The sequence below is a fragment of the Zingiber officinale genome, chromosome 4A (assembly GCF_018446385.1).
Source record: "Zingiber officinale cultivar Zhangliang chromosome 4A, Zo_v1.1, whole genome shotgun sequence".
Classification (NCBI taxonomy): Eukaryota; Viridiplantae; Streptophyta; class Magnoliopsida; order Zingiberales; family Zingiberaceae; genus Zingiber; species Zingiber officinale.
In genome coordinates this window covers 123,297,991-123,321,966 of record NC_055992.1, presented here as the reverse complement: position 1 = coordinate 123,321,966, position 23,976 = coordinate 123,297,991, and the positions used below count along the sequence as shown (strand labels likewise).

General features: G+C 38.4%; 3 protein-coding genes across 3 annotated transcripts; 2 read left to right on the top strand and 1 right to left on the bottom strand.

Moving 5' to 3' along the window:
- Nucleotides 1–614: 614 nt before the first annotated feature.
- On the top strand, nucleotides 615–1,375 carry LOC121973620 (serotonin N-acetyltransferase 2, chloroplastic-like). Its single transcript, XM_042525013.1, has one exon. The coding sequence runs from the start codon at nucleotides 661–663 to the stop codon at nucleotides 1,252–1,254; it is 594 nt and encodes a 197-aa protein (XP_042380947.1). The 5' UTR covers nucleotides 615–660; the 3' UTR covers nucleotides 1,255–1,375.
- Nucleotides 1,376–1,455: 80 nt separating this feature from the next.
- On the bottom strand, nucleotides 1,456–1,833 carry LOC121972733 (protein SUPPRESSOR OF PHYTOCHROME B 5-like). The gene has a single exon (XM_042524375.1). It carries the CDS (start codon nucleotides 1,831–1,833, stop codon nucleotides 1,456–1,458), a length of 378 nt encoding a protein of 125 aa, XP_042380309.1.
- Nucleotides 1,834–10,379: 8,546 nt separating this feature from the next.
- On the top strand, nucleotides 10,380–22,399 carry LOC121970904 (pre-mRNA-processing-splicing factor 8A). The gene is made up of 26 exons (XM_042521903.1): nucleotides 10,380–10,790; nucleotides 11,440–11,563; nucleotides 11,653–11,745; nucleotides 12,043–12,433; nucleotides 12,663–13,149; nucleotides 13,249–14,039; nucleotides 14,169–14,254; nucleotides 14,355–14,537; nucleotides 14,793–15,107; nucleotides 15,185–15,489; nucleotides 15,590–16,044; nucleotides 16,172–16,298; nucleotides 16,923–17,164; nucleotides 17,245–17,368; nucleotides 17,450–17,639; nucleotides 17,733–17,840; nucleotides 18,652–18,905; nucleotides 18,990–19,606; nucleotides 19,681–19,787; nucleotides 19,857–20,111; nucleotides 20,192–20,665; nucleotides 20,750–20,911; nucleotides 20,982–21,179; nucleotides 21,263–21,541; nucleotides 21,615–21,857; nucleotides 21,961–22,399. The coding sequence occupies exons 1-26, from the start codon at nucleotides 10,507–10,509 to the stop codon at nucleotides 22,150–22,152; spliced, it is 7,086 nt and encodes a 2,361-aa protein (XP_042377837.1). The 5' UTR covers nucleotides 10,380–10,506; the 3' UTR covers nucleotides 22,153–22,399.
- Nucleotides 22,400–23,976: the final 1,577 nt, after the last annotated feature.

The following is a 23,976-nucleotide window of genomic DNA, read 5'->3' as shown; positions in this document are numbered from 1 at the left end:
GGCGAGACAGAGAAGACGAAAGGAGTCTTTGGGATCACTTACATCCTTCCAAGGAGGAGATCAACACTTGCAAATCTTGAACCCACTCGGAAATGGATGGTCACGTCGTAGTGGTAAGTTGGGTAAACCCTAGGAAACCAGGGCGGTGACACGGGAAAGAGGAAAGAGATCTTCACGGGAAGAGCGAAGGAGGGTTTCGTGCATTGTAGCGGTAGGTTGGGTAAACCCTAGGAAACCAGGGTGACGACATGGGAAAGAGGAAAGAGATCTTCATGGGAAGAGCGAAGGAGGGTTTCATGCGTCATATCGACAGGTTGGGTAAACCCTAAGAAACCAGGGCGACGACACATGCAAGAGGAAAGAGATCTGCATGGAAAGAGCGAAGGAGGGTTAGTGTCGTTTGTGAGTAAGCTTTCGTGTCGTTTTGTTATTTTTCCACGTAGGATGGATGACTCATTCATAGAGGATTTCGTGAGTTTTTTTCACTAAGCGTATCATTTCTCTTATGCTATCACGGTAACATTTAGAAATTTTGGCAATGATAAAATGGATTTTAAAAAAAAAACGGAAATGTGAAAAATATCACTTTGCCCCTTTAAAGTTTATGTGTTGCTTCTATTGAGAGTCCAGAAACATATCCTCCGCCGAGCGACCTCGGCCATGCAATCCCACGGCCTCCTCCTTCCTCTCCGCAGCCCTTGGTCGTCCCCAATCCCCCTCCCCCTCCGTCACCGTACCTCCTTCCCGACCAAACCCCTCTGCCTCGCCGCCTCCAGCTCCTTCACGGTATCGGACGGCGAGCTCGAGTCCCGGGGCTTCCGGGTCCGGCGCAGCCCCGGGGGGCTGGACGTGGCGGCGCTGAACGAGGTGTTCGCGCGGGTGGGGTTCCCGCGGCGTGACCCTGAGCGGCTCCGGCGCGCGCTGGGGCACGCGGGCGAGGCGGTGGTGTGGATAGAGGAGCTGGGCGGGGGCAAGCCGGTGGCGTTCGCACGGGCGACGGGGGACGGGGTGTTCAACGCGGTGGTGTGGGACGTGGTGGTGGACCCGTCGCTGCAGGGGACCGGGCTGGGGAAGGCCGTGATGGAGCGACTCGTCGCCGACCTCCGCGCCACGGGCGTCTCCAACATCGCCCTCTACGCCGAGCCGCGCGTGGTGGGGTTCTACCGGCTCCTCGGCTTCGCCGCCGACCCCGACGGCGTCCGGGGCATGGTCCTCTCCCGCAAGAACTTCCAGAAGCAGCGCAAGACCAGATAATTAGATCTTATAGTTCATAATTTGATTCTTAATTGTTACAATCAAGGCGCAAATTAAGACACTTGCTCTGTTCTTGATTCGTCACTACTATCAACCTTCTGAGGGAAAACTCTTCTGATTCCGAACTTATTTAATCAAACAAAAATCCGTAATCTTCGATTCTTCAGGGAGAACGAACTACCCGAGCTACATACTCAAACTTCAACTCGAATTGATATCCGAATCCCTCTTTACTTTCGATTGGTCATCGAGATGAGCAGAGGAACAAGCATCTTCTTCTTTCCTTGCAGAGACCTCCATTTCACCATCTCGAGTACGATCGCTGTCATCGCCGCCTTGTCCATCCTCATCGACTCCGCTACGACAGGGATGCCGACTCTGGTGCAGTAACTCTCCGGTAGAAGCATCAGAAGCCACAGAGTCTCCGCCATCATCATCATCATCATCTTCTTCTTCTTCCTCGCCGTAGCCATCTTCTTCGCTGTGACGATCGTTCATGGGAGAAGAAATATACTCGGTCCATCCAGATTCAGAGCTGCTACACCCTTCTGCATCTCCAATCGCGTTGTTTTGATCCATGAGAAACGCAGATTACGAAAGAATTAAGTAGTTCCTTAAGTCTAATTAAACACGGGACTGAAGAGGAACAAAGGGACAGGAATTAATGCTTCGAACATGATCCAAGAAACAAGTGTATTAATTCTCATCGCTGGCTTTACCTTTATCTGTATCCTTTGGTGGTTCATCTGTCTCGTCATCTGTAATGGAGTTTACTTATCGATAGTTTTGAACTGAAGTATATACTTGCGTTCTAAGGTTCTGCGGCTAAAGGAGGGTTCTTCAAGGATAAGGGGCCGGCGATGCCATGAAATTTAGTATGGTGTGTAGGCTACTCCTGCGATGTCGATGGAGCTCATACTTTTTGTTTTCAGTTGTTTTTTTTTTCCGCACTTGAATTACTTCAAGGATCATTATTTTGAACTTGAGATGAAAGTTGTTTCTTTTTGTAATGAAGTTGATTTGGAGCATGGAAGAGTGTTTTCCCCTACTTGGAGTAATGCAACGAAAATCTATCACTGCACTAGAGATCACTAACATAGTTTTCTTCCACCACTTGGCCACTTGATAGTAGGTTATAAGTTAACTACATAATTTACTTCTTTTCATATAATATGAAAATTAATTGGGAGGGAAAATCTGACGTGAACATAATTATCTTTTGTTATAACTAACAAAATTTCCTTTGTACTCCGGGTAATTCAATTGATATTCGGATGCTAGACTACCATATGAAAATAAGAGTTGAATCCTCGAGGGAAATCTTCTAGGAAATAAAATCTCTCTCACCTAAAGAGAGTTGTTCAATCACCAAGATTTACTTTCCTTCTAAGTGCCTTGCGACAGACGTGGAGGGCGCCTAAGGTGAGCACATCATCTTTTGCCACGCTAACGAAGTTTCCTTGCCTTAACCCGGACTATGATACAGCGGTATGACGCTCATACAGTCTCCTAGACACACACGGTTCGATTCCAAATTATAGTGAGACATTTTCTTCCGGTGGAATGACACACCTGAGATGTTAGATCACTCATTATTGTCTTCTAGATTTATTTTGATGGCCTCCTTAAAATTAATCAAATCAAAAGATTGATAACTAGTACTAGTTAAGAAAACTAACAAAATTTCCTCGTATAACATGATCAAATACACATTAGAGACATCATCCCAAATAGATTCATCCAATACTTAAATCATCGTGGATGTTATGAAAAAAAAAAACAAAAATAACTAAAAAAAATAGAAGATTAGGGATAATTTCATAAGTGATTTCTTCGGATTTTGGTATTTATAGAAGTTAATTATCCCAACCCCTAATGGGTTATCGAATCTTATAAATTACGAGTCGTGTAATCCACACATAATTGCGCTAGAGTCAGGTCACATGGGATAAACATATTGAGTTGGAAGGGAATTATCCAAGGATATCACGGAGAATAATTAATGAAAATAGTATTATTTATATTCTCGAACTTTCTAATAAATTTTAAGGCATTTTACTCATTTTACTTAACCGTATGAGAAAATTTCAGTTTTACCTATTTAAATGTTTTCGTAATTCAAAAAAACACGTATCATATTCTGTTATACCTCTTTATTTCTTTTAAGAAATAATTATGTGAGTTTACGTGTATTACGGCTTTAAAATTTTCCCAATCAGTTCGAAAGTTTAGTACTGCTCAGTTTATACCATTAAATTTAGATATGATATATATTAAAAAAATTTACATAAATATATTAATTTTAATTTAAAATGATTCAGAATTTTCTAGATTTATTAGTCATTTTTAAATGAAATTGAGTGATGAATCTAAATCATTTGAAAATTTAAAAGTTTAATTTTTTTAAAAAGTATTAAAACTCATTAATAATATTAATTAGTGAGCATCATCATGTTTAAGTACTCTGGTGAGTTTCTCACAAATTTTATCAAACATTTATAAATTTAAAAATTTATCACTCACAATTTATGCTATTTAATTTAAGTATGAGAGCATTAATATAACACTATTTTTTTTTTAACGGGGGAGTCTTAGGGATTCATTGATAGTATCAGTTAATGAGTATCATTATCTTAAACTTTATAATAAACTTGTGATAAATTTTCCCAAATCTTTATCCGTTTAAAAATTTACTCTTTTAAATTTATAATATCAAATTCAAATATGGAAGCATAAATATATTAAGGAGATTTGTAGTGGTATATTAATTTTAGTTTTAAATATTCTTTAGATTTATAAATAAATTTTGGACAAAATAAACTAATGGATCCATACTATTTAAAAATTCAAAAGTTTTATATTTTTCAGAAGGGAAATTAAAGGAATCCTTGGCGGTGTTAATTAATTAGTATTATTATCTATACTTTGTAATAAGTTTGTGATAAAAATTTTTAAACATTCACAAGTTTAAAATTAATTATTCTCAATTTATACTATCGAATTAGATTTAGAGGCATGAACCCATTAAGAAGACTTTGAAAAATATATTAATTTTAATTTGAAATGATTCGAAATTCTCTAGCTCTGATTTACATAAAGAAACTCTGAATCATTGCAAGTTAAAATTAATGTACTTCTCCAAGTCTCCTTAATATGTCCACAACTTCATATTTAAATTTGATAATATAAACGACAATTTACTAGAAGAAGCACCTAACTTTGTGAATTGATCAAAAAGTGTATCACATTTTAGTAATTACCAAAGGGTACACTAATATATTGAATCTTACTATTTTACCCTCCTGACAATTTTATTTGCATGCAACCTCTCTCTCCCTTTCTCTCCACTTGTCAAAACCAATCAAGTTTCTTTCTTCTTTTTTCTCACCTATTGAATTTTATTTAATACGAATTATTTTTTTTAAAACCTCTAGACCACCATTAGTATAGCAAAAATAACAATGGAGAATATATTTGGACTCCTTATAATTTTAGAAATTCATGGGATCTGAAATGGTTGTAATCTGAGATCTCTAGGTCGATCAGTAAATTTTTGTCAAAATCCATTAATCGACCTAGACTTCATATTGCAACCATTTTAGGTCCTATAGATTTATAAAATTGCAAGGATCTCTCCATTACTATTTTTGACTTTCCTAGAGGTGATACAAAGGTTTTGAAAAAAAATATTTTTTTATAATTTTTTCCTCATACCTGTTATGGGAGATCAGTCCCATGTTGAGCCTGATATCTCCCCATATTAGGGCCAATAGAAAGGAAAAAAAGAAAAAAATTATTTTTTTTTCAAAACTTTTGGGCCACCCTTAGGAAAGTCAAAAATAGTAATGGAAAGCATATTTAGACTCTTGTAATTTTAGAAATCTACATGACCTGAAATAGTTGCATTCTGAGGTCTCTAAGTTGATTAGTGGATTATGACCAAAATCCACTGATCGATCAAGAGAGCTCATATTTCAACCATTTCAAATCGTATGGATTCCTAAAATTGTAAGGAATCCAAATATACTTATATTTTTGGCTTTTTTAAGGGTGATCTAGAGGTTTTGAAAAAAAAAATCTATTTTACCTTTTTTTTTAATTTTTTTTTTCTTGTGCCTCTTATGGGAGATCAAACCCACGTTGGGCCTGATATGAGGAGATATCAAGTCCAATGTGGGTCTGATCTCCCATAAGAAAAAAAAATAGAGAATTTTTTCAACCAAGGATGAAGCATGATAAATAGGGATAACAATTTTCCCCGTGGGTTTAGGGCCCCACGGAGAAAATCTGAAATGGGGATGGAGATCCCCGATTTATTCAGGGATGGGGATAGGTTTGAGAATTTTTGTCGGGGATGGGGCGGGTTCGGGGCGGGTATGGTGATATTGTCCCCATCCCCGAACCCACCCCGAAAATAATAATAATAATATTATTATTATTATTATTATTAAAAATATTAATAATAATATTGATAATTGATCCTGCCCGAAAGTCGCTGAGATGGAAAGCTGGGGATGTGGCGCTCCTGCTGACCGTCTGTTGACTCCGCTTAAACCTGCAATACAAATTACGTCAGTGCTGAGCCAGGGAAGGGATCCCCGACGTTGGCCCTACGACGCTCAAGTCAGTCACCGGCGATGAAGTAGAAGGTGGAGCAAATAAGCATGAACAGTAGAGAGCACAGTGTCTCGCGTATTGCGTATCTCCACCGATGCTTGGACCCTCTTTATATAGAGCTCCTATAGCGCGTGTGCACGCTCCCCAAGGTAAGCACGCTTCCCAAGGTTTCCCTGAAAAGACTTGTCAGTAAAGTGTCCCTGACACAGTACCTTAACAGGCCGAGCATATCTCTGAAGTATATTGGGTGGAAGCTTCCGCCGTAAGATATTCTGGTTGTCTATACCTGGTGTCGGCGGCACCAACTCTCAAAAGGATGTCGAGGGATATCAAAGGTAGTGTACTGCAGGGCCGAGCGGGATGGTCGCTCGACCGGAATTTCGCTGCCCCCGTATCTCTTCCGCTCGGCCGTAACTCCGCTGTTCGTGCGTCTCGACCACTCAAAGTTCCGCTCTTCCAATGCCGAGACTTGATACCGGTCCGAGCAGGGTAGCTGCTCGGCTGAAGTTCTGCTCTGCCATTGTCGAGACCCGCTGTCAGGCCGAGCGGGGTAGCCTCTCGGTCAAAGTTCAACCTCGCCAATGCCAAGCCAGTTATTTGAGCATCGGTCGTTTGACAACTCCCCGTGTCGAAGGCGAGATCAGACCGGGATCTTCTCCTCGGTCGGGGCATGCTCGCTCGATCGACCGGTGTTATCTGCGCGTTGACCGCCTTGACTTTGATCTTCACTATGGTCGCTATCCTCTGCGGGATGGGGCCCCTCCTTATCACCGCATCAATAATAATATTAATATTAAAAATATTTAAAATATTGATAATGAAATTATTATTAATACTGGTATTAACATTAATATTAATAGTAAAAAAATAATAATATTAAATGAATTTGGGGATGAAAGCGGGAATGGGCCGAGGATGGAGATAGTTTGGATTTGGGGATTCCTTGAACCCGAAAAAGTGAGGATGAGAGCGGGGATGAGGATGGGGATAAAATTCGGGAGCGAGAATGAGGACGACAAATCCATCCCCGTCCTATCCCATTGCCATCCCTAATGATAAATAATGTACCACTTCATCGATGGTTGCAGTGCTCTGGTATATAGTCCATTGCTTTGCTACTCTTTGGTTGTTGTTTAATCAATATGTTCGAGTATGCTCATTGCTATTAAAAATAAAAATTAGGTGGCTAGCCCAAGGAAGGCGTCAAGGATCCTCAGGCAGCATTCTCAACTTACTTTGGGACAGTGTTCATCATGCTTCATCCTACCAAGTATGCAGCTATGTTGGCTAAAAAATTCTCTATTGTTTTTTTTTCCTTTCTATTGGGCATGATATCTCCCATATCTAACCCAATGTGGGTCTGATCTCCCATAACAAGTTTGAGAAATTTTTTTTTTAAAACAAGGAAAAAAATATTTTTTGTAAAACTTTTGAATCACCGCTAGGAATGTCAAAAATAGCAATAAAGAGCATATTTAGACTCTTTGCAATTTTAGAAATCAATAGAACCTGAAATAGTTATAATCTAAAATATTTTCGACTTTTTTTAGTGATGGACCAGAGGTTTTGAAAAAACTAAAATATCTTCAACTTTCCTAGTGCTGGACTAAAGGTTTTGAAAAAAGTAAATATTTTTTTTTTCCTTTTTTTGTTATTGGACCTGATATCTCCCAATATCAGGCCTAATGGGGTCTGATCTCCCATAAGAGGCATGAGAATATATATATATATATATATATTTAAATCCTCTGGACCACCCCTACGAAAGTCGAAAATAACAATGAAGAGTATATTTTGACTCTTTGTAATTTTAGAAATCTATAGGACTTGAAATGGTTGCAATATGATATCTCTAAGTTGATCAGTGAGTTTCAGTTAAAATCCACTGATCGACCTAAAAATTTCAGATTATAACAATTTTATGTTTTGTAAATTTTTAAAATTGCAAGGAGTCCGAAGGCTTTTTTTTTTAAAAATTTTTTTCCTCGGGCCTATATTGAGCTTGATATCTCCCCATATCGTGCCCAATGTAGGATTAATATCTCCCCATATCAGACCCAACGTGGGCCTGATATGGGGATATATCAAGCCCAACAGAAAGGAAAAATATATATATATATATATTTTTCAAAATCTCTGACCACCCCAAGGAAAGTCAAAAATAGTAATGAAGAATATATTTGGACTCTTTTAATTTTAGAAATTTACAGGACTTAAATGGTTACAATCTGAGGTCTCTAGGTCGATTAGTGGATTTTGATCGAAACCTATTTATTGACCTAGAAATCTCAGATTGTAATCATTTCAGGTCTTGTGGATTTCTAAAAGTATAAGGAATCCAAATATATTCTCCATTGTGATTTTCGGCTTTACTAATGGTGGTCGAGAGGTTTTAAAAAAATTTAATTCGTATTGAATAAAATTCGATAGGTGAAAAAAAGAAGAATAAAATTTGATTATTTTCCACGAGTGAAGAGAGAGAGAGGGGTTGTAACAACAACAACAACAACCAAGCCTTTTCCCACTAGGTGGGGTCGGCTGTATGAATCCTTTTACGTCATTAAACTCTATCTCCTATTATATCATCATCTATATTTAAATAAATTTTATCTTGTTTTATTGTTGCTAACCAAGTCTTTTTTGGTCTTCCTCTTCCTCATTTGATATACATGCTTATCATAGTTTCACATCGCCTAACTGGAGCATTTATTGGTCGTCTAAGTACAAATCCGCACCATCTTAAACGTGTCTCTCGGAGTTTGTCCTCAATAGATGCAACTCCGACTTTCTCTCTAATGCTCTCATTCCTTATTTTGTCCATCTTCGTATGTCCACACATCCACCTTAACATCCTCATCTCTGCAACTCTCATCTTATGCTCATGTGCTCGAGTCATAGCCCAACATTCAGCTCCATATAACATAGTAGGTCTAACAGCGGTTTTATAGAACTTACCTTTAAGTTTAAGAGGTACTTTACGATCACATAAAACATCCGACGCTCCCCTCCATTTCACCCATCCTGCTTGTATTCTATGGAAGACGTCTCTCTCAATCCCTCCATCATTTTGTAAAAATGATCCTAAATATTTAAATCTCTCGGTTCCCGGCAACTCGTCATCTCCTATCTTAACAATTGTTTCATTACTTCTAATATTGCTAAACTTAAATTCCATATATTCTGTTTTTAATCTACTAAGCTTAAAACCTTTCCCTTCTAGTGTTTCCCTCCAAGATTCTAGCTTAGCATTTACTCCTTCACGTGTCTCATCTACCAAAATAATATCATCTGCAAACAACATGCACCACGGTACTGTGTCTTGAATGTGCGCAGTGAGTTTGTCCATAATTAGTGTAAAAAGATAGGGACTTAAGGCTGATTCTTGATACAACCCTATCTTTATTGGAAATGCTTCAGTTACTCCGCCTGAAGTCTTTACTCTGGTCGTTACATCCTTATACATATCCTTAATTAGTTCAATATATGTTACGCTAACACCTCTCTTTTCTAAAATTCTTCATATAATTTATCCTGAGACTCTATCATAAGTTTTTTCTAAGTCAATGAATACCATGTGTAGATCTTATTTTTACTCCCGATATTTTTCAATTAATTGTCTAAGGAGATGTATAGCTTCTATTGTCGACCTTCCAGACATGAACCCAAATTGATTTTCTGTCACTGTGGTTTCCTTCCTTAATCTTTTTTCTATTACTTTTTCCCAAAGTTTCATAGTATGACTCATTAGTTTAATACCCCTATAGTTTGCACAATTTTGTATGTCTCCCTTGTTCTTATATAAGGGAACTAGAGTACTTATCCTCAATTGATCAAGCATTCTTTTCGTTTTCAATATTATGTTAAATAATTTTGTAAGCCATTCAATACCTTGTTTCCCTAAACACTTCCATACCTCTATCGGAATATCATCTGGGATCCTTTAGATTAGATATATTAATGCCAGATGGGATCCTTTAGACCTCATTTTGCGGTCCAGATGATGGATCACAAGGGATGATTGATCCCTTTGAATGAATTCTACCTGTTTAACATATGAGGTCCATTCAAATGAATCAATAAATGAAGTAATCCATCTTTTAAATCGTAAAATGCGATCTAAAGGATATGTCCTTTATTAATGCATCCTTTGATAATTATCAAAGTGTGATGTATCTTTTATTCAATTTAAAAAGTTACGTGTTGGTTTTGATAAATTATCGTAATATAAATTAAGAGTAATACATTTTTGAATGGATAAAGTAAAATATAAGATTTTGTAAATGAAAAATGAAATTAAATATACATGTACTTTACCGTAGAATTTGACATTTTAATTTATAAAGATAAGAACTAATTATTGGACACGCAAATAATTAAAAGAAGCTGAGGTGACAACACTGCTACGGAACCGTGCCCTCTCGGTTGAGTCCGAGTCCGAGTCCCGGTGAAATTCATGATAGTGTAGGCGACTCACTCGAGTCGGTGAATTGGCGATATTATCCCCGCTCGCTGCTATCCCCTCGCTGCTCGCTTGCGCTCGTCCAGAACCCTACGCCAACGTCCAAACCCTAGCGGAGAGGGAAGAGTCGATCTCTCCCGTTTCGTTGTCGATTTGGTGCGGTAACAGAGGCAGCGATGTGGAGCGGCGGCCCTCCGTCGTCGTCTTCGTCACAGCCCCCCATGGCGCCGCCAGGAACGGTGCCCGGGGCTGGGATCCCCCCTCCCCAGCCCCCGCCCCCGGCGGTGCAGCCGTCCTTCAGCATACCGCCTTCTCCAGCGGAGCTGGAGGCGCAGCTGGTGGAGAAGGCCAGGAAGTGGCATCAGCTCAACTCCAAGCGGTATGGCGACAAGAGGAAGTTCGGGTTTGTTGAGACCCAGAAGGAGGATATGCCTCCCGAGCACGTCAGGAAGATCATCAGGTTATCCGCTTTTCTGGGATCATTTTGTTGTTTCGAACTCCGCCTATGAAGGTGTAGAACTCTTGTAAAAATTATTTTGTTTTGCGACTGTCAACAAATAGGTTTCTGCTATCCTTTTGGAACTCAGATAATTTTCCATAGCTATTTATTAGTTAGTTCTTGATTGCTATTATTCCTTCTAAGCATGCTTGGAGAACTTGTGCATGTCTTTTTGTTTTTGTTTTTAAATAAATTCAGACATGTTCATCAATATACCCATTTTAATCATTCCCTCTTCCACATATATATGTGCACCTATAAAGCTGTTTGGTTTTCAACTTGTAAACTGTGACTGAGAAGGTTCACATAATTTTTTTCTTTCACTTCTTTTCTATGGTTGGATTGGTTACTGAAGTTCGAATTCCTTCCCTTTCAGCACATAAATGTGGTATTTGAAATAATTCAAATTTTGTTTGTGGACTGCATCAGTGAGTTATCGGCTCACACGTCCAGATCTTTTGTCATAGTACATTGGAAAGTCCAATTTCAATTAGTCATGTTCTTTTGAGACTAAGTTTGTGTATTTTTTTTGATCCCTGACATTACTAAAGTAAGCTTCCAAATGAATCTGTTTTCAAGTCAATGAACTTCCTCCCTTTTTTATACACAGAGATCATGGAGACATGTCATCGAAGAAATATCGCCATGACAAGCGTGTATACCTTGGAGCTTTGAAGTTTGTACCTCATGCAGTTTATAAATTACTTGAGAACATGCCTATGCCATGGGAACAGGTACTTCATCGTATGACATGTTTCATGTTTTGAAGTTTAGGTATATTCTGCAGCACCTCAACTGAACAATATTTTTTTTGTGGTTTTAGGTTCGCAATGTGAAAATTTTATATCACATAACTGGTGCAATCACATTTGTGAATGAGATACCTTGGGTGGTTGAACCTATATACTTAGCACAGGTATGTGCTTTTCAGTTTTAAATAGCAAGATATTTCTTCAAAAATTTTCTGACTTGACAGGGTTTACTACCTTAGTTTAGTTTTGGAGCTTATCATACATGTCTAGCAATGCCCAAATTCCTATACATATTAGAATAGACAAAAAAAACAAGTAATTGCTGTCAGATTCTGTTCAAAAGCTTAGTTAGGCCCGTTAATTCTTCATAATTTATTCCCTACCAGACTGCTAGTGTATTCTTTCATTTAAAAGTTTTTGCCAGTTATAATATCGTGATTTGTTTATTCTTACCTTTATAGTGGGGTACAATGTGGATCATGATGAGAAGGGAGAAAAGAGATCGCCGGCATTTTAAAAGAATGAGGTTTCCTCCTTTTGATGACGAGGAGCCTCCATTAGATTATGCAGACAATTTGTTGGATGTAGAACCCTTAGAAGCGATTCAATTAGAATTAGATGAGGAAGAAGATGCTGCTGTGCATACATGGTTCTATGACCATAAACCTCTTGTAAAAACAAAGCTCATAAATGGTCCTAGTTACAGAAGGTGGCATCTGTCACTTCCAATAATGGCAAATCTGAATCGGCTTGCGGGACAACTACTTTCTGATCTGATCGATCACAATTACTTTTACTTGTTCGATATGGAGTCATTCTTTACTGCTAAAGCACTGAACATGTGCATACCTGGTATGTGTCTCTTTGATTTGTTGTGAAAAGGGCTTGATTATTATATTATCCTTTTTTGCATCTTTTGAAAAATCAATTTGGTCCTTGATGAGATCCCACACTATCAGTTTACTGTTGAAGTTAGCTGTTATAAAAATCAGTTGTTTAATTATGAATGGTTATTTACTTATCTGTAAGTTTCTCATCATTTACCTCTCATAGTTGATACTAATAGCTTTGTTGACTGCAGGAGGCCCCAAGTTTGAGCCATTGTACAGGGACATGGAGAAAGGTGATGAAGATTGGAATGAATTTAATGACATCAATAAGCTAATCATTCGCCAGCCACTTAGAACAGAATACAGGATTGCATTTCCACATCTGTACAACAATAGGCCAAGGAAAGTCAAGCTTAGCGTGTATCACACTCCTATGATAATGTACATAAAAGCTGAGGATCCTGATTTGCCTGCATTTTACTTTGATCCCTTAATTAACCCAATATCTTCAGTCAACAAGGTTGATCGTCGGGAGAGGAAAGTACAAGAAGAGGATGAAGAAGAATTTTACCTTCCCGAAGGAGTTGAACCTCTTCTGCTTGAAACACAATTATATACTGATACAACTGCAGCTGGTATCTCATTGCTATTTGCACCACGCCCATTTAATACCAGATCTGGTCGCACAAGACGGGCTGAAGATGTACCTCTTGTGTCAGAGTGGTTCAAGGAGCATTGGTAAATTGATATGTTACTGAATATATTGTCTATTATGGTTGTATTGATTAGGATTTGAAATTGTTAGTTTCATGTCTAATGTTACTTTTATTTTTGTAGTCCTCCATCCTATCCAGTTAAAGTTCGCGTCAGTTATCAGAAGCTGCTAAAATGTTTTGTCTTGAATGAATTACATCATCGACCTCCCAAGGCACAGAAGAAGAAACATTTGTTCCGATCTCTGCAGGCTACTAAGTTCTTCCAAACAACAGAACTAGATTGGGTAGAAGCAGGTCTACAAGTTTGTAAACAAGGTTACAATATGCTTAATCTGTTGATTCATCGGAAAAATCTCAACTATCTTCACCTTGATTACAATTTTAATTTGAAACCTGTAAAAACGCTCACCACAAAGGAGCGCAAGAAGTCACGGTTTGGAAATGCCTTCCATCTGTGCAGAGAAATTCTTCGTTTGACCAAGCTTGTAGTCGATGCTAATGTCCAGTTCCGTCTGGGAAATGTAGATGCTTTTCAATTAGCTGATGGATTGCAATACATTTTTTCTCATGTTGGTCAGCTGACTGGCATGTACCGTTATAAGTACCGTTTAATGAGGCAGATCAGAATGTGTAAAGATCTGAAGCACTTAATCTACTACCGTTTTAATACTGGTCCTGTTGGGAAGGGACCTGGTTGTGGATTTTGGGCTCCCATGTGGAGGGTATGGTTGTTTTTTCTTCGAGGTATTGTACCATTGCTGGAAAGATGGTTGGGTAATTTATTAGCTCGCCAATTTGAAGGCCGCCATTCAAAGGGGGTCGCAAAGACTGTTACAAAACAACGAGTTGAAAGCCACTTTGATTTGGAACTAAGAGCTGCTGTGATGCATGATATTCTCGATGCAATGCCTGGTAAGCCCATAAACTTTACGTTTTGTATCTGGGTTTGTGCCTACCACACACTACATTATTTTGTTCTCCATATTGTGCATCCTCTGTTGATTGGTTTGGTAGCCATGAACTTGCATTTGTATCCTGCAGAGGGCATTAAGCATAACAAGGCAAGGACTATCTTACAACATCTGAGTGAAGCATGGCGTTGTTGGAAAGCCAATATCCCATGGAAGGTATGCTATTTCTAACAGTATGACAGTACCTTTTTCTAATTGTCATTATTCTTGTTCAGTTGCTTTTGCTTTGTTTGCCTTATATGTTAGTCAATTTCAGGTTCCAGGTCTCCCAGTACCAATTGAGAATATGATTCTCCGATATGTAAAATCCAAGGCAGATTGGTGGACAAATGTTGCTCACTACAATCGTGAGCGTATTAGAAGGGGTGCAACTGTTGATAAGACAGTTTGTAGGAAGAACCTAGGAAGATTGACTCGGTTATGGCTAAAAGCTGAGCAGGTAAATGAAATAGAGTTTGTTACACTTTCAGTTGAAGAAGCGATCAGTATATCTTATGCTTGCCAATTCACAGTCACGTGATGATTGTCTGTCACAATTTGTCCATTTTCCCCTTTTTTTGAGTCCATCTTGCATCATCAGACACCTAACTGAAATAAAATAAATACAACAAATATAATTAATTATATTTATTTTCTGATTCTTATTGGTATAATCTCAACACCTGTTTGACAAACCATATCCTTGTTATTCCAGGAGCGACAACACAACTACCTGAAAGATGGACCATATGTCACCCCAGAAGAGGCTGTGGCCATCTATACTACCACAGTTCATTGGTTGGAATCAAGGAAGTTTTCTCCTATTCCATTTCCACCATTGTCCTACAAACACGACACCAAACTCCTTATCCTTGCACTAGAGAGGTTGAAGGAATCTTATAGTGTTGCAGTTAGATTGAATCAATCTCAAAGGGAAGAATTGGGTCTTATTGAGCAAGCATATGACAATCCCCATGAAGCCTTATCAAGAATTAAACGTCACTTGCTCACTCAGCGTGCATTCAAGGAGGTAAACCCATCAATTTCAATATTATTATTCCTTTTTCCCCATTTCTGAGATTGCTGCTCATTTTGCAATATTCACAGGTTGGAATTGAGTTCATGGATTTATACAGTTATCTGATTCCAGTTTATGAGATTGAACCTCTTGAAAAAATCACAGATGCATACCTTGATCAATATTTGTGGTATGAAGGAGACAAAAGACACCTATTCCCTAACTGGGTCAAGCCTGCAGATTCAGAACCACCACCACTTCTAGTATACAAATGGTGCCAAGGTATTAATAACTTACAAGGCATATGGGACACAAGTGATGGTCAGTGTGTGGTGATGATGCAAACAAAGTTTGAGAAGTTTTTTGAGAAAATTGATTTGACTATGCTTAATAGGTAACATTTTTTTTTTCTCATGTTTTTTATCTGACCATGCTTTCAGAGTTTTACTTCATATGTTAATTGTATTATGTTTGATCCTGTTCATTCTTTACAGGCTTTTGCGCTTGGTTCTTGACCACAATATTGCTGATTATGTCACTGCCAAAAACAATGTTGTGTTATCATACAAGGATATGAGCCACACCAACTCATATGGTCTTATTCGAGGCCTGCAATTTGCTTCCTTTGTTGTGCAGTATTATGGGCTTGTGCTTGATCTATTGCTCCTCGGTTTAACCCGAGCCAGTGAAATTGCTGGTCCTCCTCAGATGCCCAATGAATTCATTACATATGCAGACACCAGAATAGAGACTAGACATCCTATTCGGTTATATTCCCGTTACATTGACAAAGTGCACATACTATTCCGATTCACACATGAGGAGGCACGAGACCTAATTCAGCGGTATCTAACTGAGCATCCAGATCCAAACAACGAAAACATGGTTGGATATAATAACAAGAAATGTTGGCCTAGAGATGCACGGATGAGGTTGATGAAACATGATGGTAGATCCCCTTTGCCCATCTTCATCATTTTGTTCATATCTTTTGCTTCTTTTTCTGTTTGACGCTCTGTTATATTTACATTTCCCCCTCAATGAATTCATTTCATCATTTTATTTGTGAATTGCAGTCAATCTTGGGCGAAGTGTTTTTTGGGATATGAAAAATCGGCTTCCGAGAAGCATTACAACGTTGGAATGGGAAAATAGCTTCGTGTCTGTTTATAGCAAGGACAATCCCAATCTCCTTTTCAGCATGTAAGAATGTTTGTTTCTTCTCTTTACTTGTTATACTTTATGACTCATACCATGAATTTCTTTCTATTGTATGGTACTATACTTTGATCAATTGATCTCTACATATGGGTGTTGCTGGGCCCAAATTTTCTAGCGTGTTTTTTCTACAACTGTCTTATCAAGCATCTTTCAGATATACCATGTAGAGTCTCAATTGGTTGGCAATTGTGCTTAACATTTTTAAATTTGTTTTTCTTTAAAGTGTTCTTTTTTGCTTTCTTTTTTTGAAGTCGCATCCAAATGCACATGAATTTATTATGTTCACATGAAGTATTTGCATGTTTCTACTAATGCAAGGGATGTTGATGATTTTTTTTTTTAAATTTTTTGGGTGTTCTTTTTTATTCTCAAAATATTACAAAATATTATGTACCTAGTTTTCGCTTTTAAAGTCCTCTTCTGTTGTTTAATCTGAATGTTCCTTTCTAATAAGCTTTATTTATTTATTTTTCAAATTTGATGATCCATTTTTTAACTACCAAACTTTTAGTTGAGACTCCCTTCAGTTTAGTAATTCTCCTTTGTAGTAGCTAAGTTTTTAACAATACTTCGTCCTTTTCATTTGTCATTCATAATGTTCTCCAGGTGTGGATTTGAGATTCGAATATTGCCTAAAGTAAGAATGACTCAAGAAGCTTTTAGTAACACCAAAGATGGTGTTTGGAATTTACAAAATGAACAAACCAAGGAAAGAACAGCAATAGCCTTCTTGCGTGTTGATGATGAACACATGAAGGTATTTGAGAATCGTGTGAGGCAGATTCTTATGTCATCAGGTTCAACAACTTTTACCAAGATTGTTAACAAATGGAATACTGCTCTTATTGGTATGCTAAACTATTGCCTTTTTTGCTTTACTTATTTGGCAATTAGATTATACTATTTAGTTGTTTCATTCTTTTGATAGGTCTTATGACATATTTCCGAGAAGCCACTGTGCATACACAGGAGTTGTTGGATTTGCTGGTCAAATGTGAAAACAAGATACAGACTCGTATTAAAATTGGATTGAACTCAAAGATGCCTAGCAGGTAATCACTATGTCCAATTTTGTGTCCCAATATGATATATTTTCTATTGTATGGTTGAGTTTAATTACTTGCATTCCACAGATTTCCTCCTGTTATCTTTTACACACCAAAGGAAATTGGAGGCCTTGGGATGCTTTCCATGGGACACATATTGATCCCACAGAGTGACCTAAGGTATAGCCAACAAACTGATGTTGGAGTGACACATTTTAGGAGTGGTATGAGTCATGAGGAAGATCAGCTTATCCCCAATCTTTACCGCTATATACAGGTTCTTAAACCAACACTGTTGTGTCATTAATTTATAGTTTTAGAATATACCCTTGCTAATTCTAATTCTGCTGGTTATCTTTCAATTACTCAGCCTTGGGAGAGTGAGTTCATTGATTCACAGCGTGTTTGGGCTGAATATGCATTGAAGAGGCAAGAAGCACAGTCACAAAATAGAAGATTGACGCTTGAGGATCTAGAGGTATTTTTCATGATTGTTGAAATTGGAGAAATGGTGTATGCTTGGAATCTTTTAGAAAGCCTTTTTTTCTTGAACATCATTTAGCTGTGAGACAGATGGAGACATTTAATTGCTTTGAATTAGTTGATTCTTGTTATATACCCCAAATATAGTGCCTAAATCTTCTATCAGTGAATGAACTTGATAATGCCACTTAAACATGATTTAAATGTTGTTAACTTGATATATTATCATGTGGTGAAAAGGTTGTGAAAAATATTAATATGTTCTTGTTATCCGTTCTCTGAGCCTTTAGTGGCCTACTGGTTTTACATAAAAAACTAGCAGTGTATGTGCAACGCTTAGTAGAATTTTCAGGGTAATGAGGAGTTTGAAATTGCTTCATTTGGTACAATTTTATAGTCATCCTTAACTGTCTGTTTGTCAAAATTTGCCATCACAAGCAAATACACTTTTGAGACTTTCTCTAATCACAGATGCTTTGACTATAGCACATGATTGGCTGGTTTAGTAACATTGTCTAAAGAGAAAAATGTACTCGGCATGTTGTTTCGCTTGGGGGAGTTTTCTAAGTCTGTGTTTGCCATGGATCTCATCCAGTTCAGATATATGTGATACAGTTCATTCTCTATCTGTCCAATTCTCCTTCACCACGGGCCTTATCTTTGTCTATTCTTGGGTTCAGGGTGGAACATAAATAAACAATAGTTTTCTGCCCAAGATCATTGTTGATTATGTACTTCAGCTATTATTCCTATTTGCTAATATAGTATTAATTTGAAGGTCTGACAATAAGTATTTATTATTTTAGGATTCTTGGGATAGAGGCATACCTCGAATCAACACCTTGTTCCAGAAAGACCGCCACACATTAGCATATGATAAAGGATGGAGGGTTCGTACTGATTTCAAGCAATATCAAGTTTTGAAGCAGAATCCATTTTGGTGGACCCACCAGAGGCATGATGGCAAGCTTTGGAACTTGAACAACTATCGTACTGATGTTATCCAAGCACTTGGAGGAGTGGAAGGAATCCTGGAACACACTTTATTTAAAGGGACATAGTAAGTAAAGAAATTGACATGTATGCAAAGATTATGTTATATCTGTATCTCTGTATCTTAAGACTGATTTTGGTTCTGTTTCAGTTTCCCGACCTGGGAAGGTCTCTTCTGGGAGAAGGCATCTGGATTCGAGGAGTCTATGAAGTATAAGAAGTTAACCAATGCACAGCGGTCAGGTCTGAATCAAATTCCAAATCGTAGGTTTACTTTGTGGTGGTCACCCACCATCAATCGTGCCAATGTATACGTCGGCTTCCAGGTCCAACTTGATCTGACAGGAATATTTATGCATGGGAAAATTCCTACCTTGAAGATATCTTTGATTCAGATATTCCGTGCTCACCTTTGGCAGAAGATCCATGAGAGTGTTGTTATGGATCTTTGCCAAGTTTTGGATCAAGAGTTGGATGCATTAGAAATTGAGACTGTGCAGAAAGAGACTATACATCCAAGGAAAAGTTACAAGATGAACAGCTCTTGTGCTGACGTTCTCCTCTTTGCTGCACATCGATGGCCAATGTCCAAACCAAGCCTTGTTGCTGAATCTAAGGACGTATTTGACCAAAAAGCAAGCAACAAATACTGGATTGACGTGCAACTTCGTTGGGGGGACTATGATTCCCATGATATAGAGCGTTATACTAGGGCTAAGTTTATGGACTATACAACAGACAATATGTCCATATATCCATCACCCACTGGTATATTTTGTATTGGCTCCATTTAGAATTTCATAGTCACAAAGAACCTGTTAACTAATGCTATGTTTTTACAGGAGTTATGATTGGACTGGATTTGGCATACAATTTGCACTCGGCCTTTGGCAATTGGTTCCCTGGGTCAAAGCCTTTGCTAGCTCAAGCGATGAACAAGATCATGAAGGTATAATTCTGAGAAATAATCCTCCATATTTGTTGACTTTCAATTTTCTTATTTTTGTCATTAATGCAGTCAAATCCAGCTTTATATGTGCTGAGGGAACGAATAAGGAAAGGTTTGCAGCTATATTCATCTGAGCCTACTGAACCATATCTCTCATCGCAAAATTATGGAGAGATTTTCAGCAACCAAATCATATGGTTTGTTGATGATACTAATGTGTATAGAGTAACAATACATAAAACTTTCGAGGGAAATCTCACCACTAAGCCCATTAATGGTGCTATCTTCATCTTCAATCCAAGGACAGGACAACTATTTCTAAAGGTATATTCTTTTTTTCTACTTGTTTAAGGTAGCTTGAGACTCTTGCGAGCCGGCAGGATTAAACAGCTTGTCTCATGCAGGTCATCCATACAAGTGTTTGGGCTGGGCAAAAGCGTCTTGGACAACTGGCCAAGTGGAAGACTGCAGAAGAAGTAGCAGCTCTCGTGCGGTCTTTGCCAGTTGAAGAGCAGCCGAAGCAAATTGTTGTCACTCGTAAAGGAATGTTGGATCCTTTAGAAGTCCATTTGCTTGACTTCCCCAATATTGTAATCAAGGGTAGTGAACTCCAGTTGCCTTTTCAGGCTTGCTTAAAGATTGAGAAGTTCGGTGATCTGATTTTGAAGGCTACTGAACCTCAGATGGTTCTTTTTAATATCTATGACGATTGGTTGAAAAGTATTTCATCCTACACTGCTTTCTCCCGGCTTATATTGATATTGCGGGCACTGCATGTTAACAATGAGAAAGCAAAGATGCTCTTGAAGCCTGACAAGACCATTGTCACTGAACCACACCATATATGGCCTTCGCTGACTGATGATCAGTGGATGAAGGTAGAATCTGCAGTTATTTTCTAGTACCTATTATTTCTATTCCCCAATAATTTTAGCTTTTACTAACCTCGAAACTGGTTTCAGGTTGAAGTTGCACTTAGAGATCTCATACTTTCTGATTATGCAAAAAAGAACAATGTCAATACATCCGCGTTAACACAGTCTGAAATACGAGACATAATATTGGGTGCAGAGATAGCACCACCCTCACAGCAGAGGCAACAGATTGCTGAAATTGAGAAACAGGTTTGCATTTGGTCCAACCGGCTGCGACACTTTTTCCATGTTATTCTAACCTTCCCTTTTGTTAATGTAGGCTAAAGAAGCTAGCCAATTGACAGCAGTTACAACAAGGACGACAAATGTTCACGGCGATGAGCTTATAGTTACCACAACTAGTCCATATGAGCAGCAAGCATTTGGTTCCAAAACCGATTGGCGAGTCAGGGCCATTTCAGCTACAAATCTTTATCTTCGTGTTAACCACATTTATGTGAACTCGGATGATATCAAGGTATTAAATAGGCATTACAATATTTTATCATTGCTGGCTACAGATTTATTATTCAGGAATTTAATTGGTTTTTCATTGAGCAGGAGACTGGATATACTTACATTATGCCTAAGAACATATTGAAGAAGTTCATCTGCATAGCAGATTTGAGAACTCAGATTGCTGGTTACCTTTATGGGCTGAGCCCTCAAGATAACCCACAAGTGAAGGAGATCCGCTGCATAGTCATGGCACCGCAATGGGGAACACATCAGCAGGTCCACTTACCATCAGCTCTACCCGAGCACGATTTTTTGAACGACTTAGAACCATTGGGATGGATGCACACACAACCTAATGAGCTTCCTCAGCTATCCCCACAGGTCAATATTGCTACTTCTGTCTCTCGATGAAATATGTTGGTTTCATGCTCCTTATACATACCTTTTCCTTCAGGATCTGACATCTCATGCTCGGGTACTAGAGAACAATAAGCAGTGGGATGGTGACAAATGTATTATTTTGACCTGTAGCTTCACTCCAGGTTCCTGCTCCTTGACTGCATATAAGCTCACACAATCGGGGTACGAATGGGGACGTGTCAATAAGGACACTGGAAGCAACCCCCATGGTTATCTACCTACACACTATGAGAAAGTGCAAATGCTTCTGAGTGACCGTTTCCTAGGATTCTATATGGTAATGAATCTCTCTCCCTGCCATATCCTAAAATTATGATTCATTTTGGAGATCTTTCATAAATCTGAATACTTGAATCACCCTGGTTATTTGGAAATCTCAGGTTCCAGACAATGGTCCATGGAATTACAACTTCATGGGAGTAAAGCATACCGTGAGCATGCGATACGGAGTGAAGTTGGGGATACCAAGAGACTACTACCATGAGGATCACAGACCCACACATTACCTTGAATTCAGTAATCTTGAAGAAGGCGATACTGCATTGGCAGACGCAGAGGATAAGTTTACATAGTTTAGTTGTTTTGAGGAATGTGTACCTGGTACTTGAAATCGACATGTAGTTTGATGCTAATATGGTGCGAGCACTTGATGTATACTCAGTTTGATTTCCACATAATCCATCTCATGTTAAAAAGGGGTAGACACTTGAGATGCCATGGTGACTCAGGGTTGAAGCTCCGTTGCCAAAGATTTGTAAGTTAGATATCCTGTTTGCTTCATTATTATATTCCTTTTAAAGCAAGGATTATTGTGTATAATCATTATTAGTTTTTGTCATCAACTTTTTTTTGCCAACTATATGACGATTAGATTTAGTCTTTGAAGTTGTAGAATGAGTATTTACAAAATGCTCCTCTATATTGGTTGCAATCGAATCATCCTCTACTAATCTAAGAGAAGTAAAATAAATTTCTTTACTAGGCTTAGTGTATTAATATATTTTTTAAGAGAAATGATACGTTGCTCGAATTTACCTCTCGAATTTGAATCTTGAATGACGTGGCTTCTTGCGTGGAAAGTGACACATCAAAGACTTTCCACTTTGTTTTTTTTCTCTCCATGCTCGGCTCGAATTTTCTCTCCGCCTCTTGCCTTGCCCTAACGTTTTCTCTTCGCCTCTTGCCCTAACATTTTCTCGCCGCCTCCTTGCCGTCTCTCTTTCCCTCCGCCTCTTGCTGTCGCGTTTTCCCTCCGGCTCCTTGCCCTAAATCTCTCCGTTCTCTGCTCCCGGCGCTCGGCGGACTTGGCTCCTTCATTTCTCTCAGCCTCTCCCCTGCCCTAAATCTCCCTTGAATCCAGGTACAAAGCTGTTTACCTTAGCTGATTTTTGTCCAAATCGACTTTATGCTATTCGGACCTTAACGTTGCTCGGTTTCCTACTGTTTAGCTGCTCGCCTCTCCCTGTTTTTTCTGCTCGTAAAAGGACTTTTTTGTTCAACTTAAGCAAAGTGATAAACTTAGAGCAGTGTGCGTTAATCCTTCCTCTATATTCTCGAAGCAGTATCCTTGAGTCTGAGAAAATATTAAAGTGGATCAGTGCAAATTTTTTTACAGGCCCTCTGATAGTACCCGTTAACTTGATTGTTTCATTGTAATATGACTTGATTGTTTCAGTGCAAATTTTTGGATAGGTTTTTTTGGCTACAACAAAAGTAACATAGCTGGGTTTTTTGGCTACAAGCTATTTAAACCACTGAAATATCATTTAAGAATCTCCATTCTTTGCTAGATGCTTGCATTCAGGATTCAGTCTGAGTCCATAATCACTTTCTTGGTGATGGCAAGCCTATTGTCATTTTTTGGGTTGGAGGAGTGCTAGTGTCTTTAGCCCTAGACAACTTGAATTATATATTCAGGCAACATATGGGTTCTTTTAGCTTACAATAATCAGATTTGATACTAAATTGGACGTGAGCAGTCCAAAATCTGTGATGGAGCATCCTATTGGATGCTTCAAGAAGTTCCATCTGAGCCTTGGAGTTGATCTTTTGGGGCTATGTTGCTACGGCTTGTGACTAAGGGGTTGTTTATTAGGGTAGTTGTTTTAATTATCAATATTGATTTTTCTATCCATAGACCTTGTTTTTATCTTGGGTGACATCTTGTCTCACTTTCCGGATTCAGTATGATGGCAAGTTAAGACTTTAACTAGAGTTTTGATATAAATCTATGTCATAATACCTTCAGGTCATTCATATTCCCAAACCTGATTCCATGCTGACAAACAATGACCTTCTTGTTGATTTTCAAAGGTTGCATTGTTGTGCTATGTATTATGCCCTCCGTTTCTCAAATACCTTAGAAAGCCTTGGAAAGGTCTGAAAAATGCATAATA

Bases quoted from the DNA above. Each gene is read 5' to 3' on its own strand.
- LOC121970904 (XM_042521903.1), top strand. From the start codon at position 10,507: ATGTGGAGCGGCGGCCCTCCGTCGTCGTCTTCGTCACAGCCCCCCATG. The intron at 11,746-12,042 runs GTATGTGCTTTT...TTACCTTTATAG, and splicing joins AACCTATATACTTAGCACAG to TGGGGTACAATGTGGATCAT. The intron at 14,255-14,354 runs GTATGCTATTTC...AGTCAATTTCAG, and splicing joins AAGCCAATATCCCATGGAAG to GTTCCAGGTCTCCCAGTACC.
- LOC121973620 (XM_042525013.1), top strand. From the start codon at position 661: ATGCAATCCCACGGCCTCCTCCTTCCTCTCCGCAGCCCTTGGTCGTCC.
- LOC121972733 (XM_042524375.1), bottom strand. From the start codon at position 1,833: ATGGATCAAAACAACGCGATTGGAGATGCAGAAGGGTGTAGCAGCTCT.